The sequence below is a fragment of the Lactuca saligna genome, chromosome 4 (assembly GCF_052625555.1).
Source record: "Lactuca saligna cultivar CGN05327 chromosome 4, ASM5262555v1, whole genome shotgun sequence".
In the NCBI taxonomy this organism is placed as follows: domain Eukaryota; kingdom Viridiplantae; phylum Streptophyta; class Magnoliopsida; order Asterales; family Asteraceae; genus Lactuca; species Lactuca saligna.
Window position 1 is genome coordinate 163,633,430 of NC_136420.1, and position 1,951 is coordinate 163,635,380.

The window sequence follows — 1,951 nt, forward strand, 5'->3', positions numbered from 1 at the left end:
CATGAATAGCCTTTGATTCTTCAAACTTTTAGTTCATGGCTTCATGCATGGGGTACTAAAAAACAGACACCTAAAGAGCAAGCCTACATTTGTGGGGCCCAGCATGAAATTTTCTTTAATAGTTATGTTTACTTTGGTATTAACATTGTATTTTTATAAAAAATAGTGTATAGCTAATTCTGTTCAACGTTATGTTCTCCATTAGAATTTGGTGTTATGAAGAATAACATCATTTGATGTATCAAAAATGTTATATTATTTATTTATATTAAACTTAATATTAAAGATTTTATGTATTATTTGCATTTTTTTGGTTCAAGTATATTCTATAACTTATATTTTCTGTTAAAAAAGATCTCTATAAAAATGGTCCCTTAAACTTCTAAAATAGTTCATAATATTATAGAAATGGTCCTTAGTACATAGAGAAAAGACTACCAAAAACAGTACATTTATAGAATAGGTTTCTATGCAAAATTATTTTTACAAGAATTGTCCCTATAGAAAGTTCTCTACAAAAATGATCCCTCTAACTTACAAAATGGTCTTTTTTTTTAATTGAAAATTATGGAAATGGTCCATATTTAAAAAACAAATCAGGGTGTTGGAGTTGCGAGTGTTGGAGCGTATTTCATAGTCTTATGAAAAAACATAAAATAGCAATAAGCTTTACAATGTTTTACATATACTCATAGGCTTTTCAACGAACAATGTCTTAATAAGAAAAATAATTGAAATACAATGCCGTAAAAAAATATTGAAAGTAGGATGCTACTTCTTGTACCTTTATTCAAATATTTATTACAACATCCTACTTTCATTTTCTTCTTTAAAATGGTTTTTGAAATACGATTTTTAAACATGTTTCTTGTAATTTACAAAATTCATGTAAATATAGTGCTAAAAATAATATATTTAATCTATAATCTTCTAAACTGAGTTGTATTCTTCAATTGCATAGACTGATGTTTAGGAAGCCATGCTTTCATACTCATGTAGCTTCCTGTCCATGTTGCTATCTTAGGCACAAATCTGTTTTGAATTTATTTTAAAAAAAATATATTAAATAACTTATAAGATAAGATGATAAGGTCTTCATAGTTTAAAGATAGCAATGAAGATTACGATGTTGTTGCTAGAAGTTTAGAGTGTTAGTCAAGGAATTAAGAAGTCGACCCTGTGACAAAACGAAAAAGAATTTGGATTTCATAAAAATTCCCACAAAATCGTAATGAATATAAAACTTTTTTGAGTAATGAAAAATTCAAATGAAGATTTAGAGTTTTAAAATAATCTTGATATGCTTTTACCTGTAGTCCATCATATATTTCGACTTTCCAATCCTCCCAAGCTGTAAAATTGTTGGTTTTCCATTTTTCTATACAAAGAACAAAAAAAAACACAAATCATGATTTGTCATTCAGTTTCTTCGATTCATTTTGTACATTTTTAAGTTTACTTACCTCTAAAGTCAACTGGAAATTCTTGATTGAACTCTGGACCTTAAGTCCTGATTTTCCTCTATTTCTGAAATCCAACTCATATTGCTTTGTGATCTGAAAAAACAAAACATAGTCTTCCAAACGAATATTCATACTTTATTAAAGTTAAAAGGGCTTAACGCGGAATATAAAAATGTACTTTTATTTATTTATTTATAGGATCCTATTTCTATTTCCTTCTACTACAAAATTGTACTTTCAATTTCTTAACGCGTGCGTACAGGGGCATTTTAGTGTTTGTAAACAAATATATGACTGACTATGCAGCAAAGCAACTTGTTATATATATATATATATATATATATATATATATATATATATATATATATATATATATATTAGATTATTTTGTTTTTACTAGCTATTGTGTGTCGGAATGCACAAATCTGGACCAACGGATGAAATTGATCAATGAATATGTTTTGAGAGTGTGTGATACTACATTGGGA

At 27.2% G+C, this 1,951-nt stretch overlaps 1 protein-coding gene across 2 annotated transcripts; it reads right to left on the reverse strand.

Annotated features, from left to right (window-relative positions):
• Window positions 1-347: 347 nt before the first annotated feature.
• On the reverse strand, window positions 348-1,611 carry LOC145038898 (tubby-like protein 4). 2 transcript variants are annotated; one of them, XR_013679622.1, is made up of 4 exons: window positions 1,464-1,611; window positions 1,311-1,378; window positions 1,126-1,177; window positions 348-1,032 (listed from the first exon to the last, which is right to left on the reverse strand). XR_013679622.1 is itself a non-coding variant. In XM_078987117.1 (3 exons), the coding sequence occupies exons 1-3, from the start codon at window positions 1,593-1,595 to the stop codon at window positions 921-923; spliced, it is 312 nt and encodes a 103-aa protein (XP_078843243.1). In that variant the 5' UTR covers window positions 1,596-1,611; the 3' UTR covers window positions 348-920. The 2 variants fall into 2 exon arrangements, 1 of the variants encoding a protein (XP_078843243.1); XM_078987117.1 differs by lacking the exon at window positions 1,126-1,177.
• Between the last annotated feature and the right edge of the window lie 340 nt (window positions 1,612-1,951).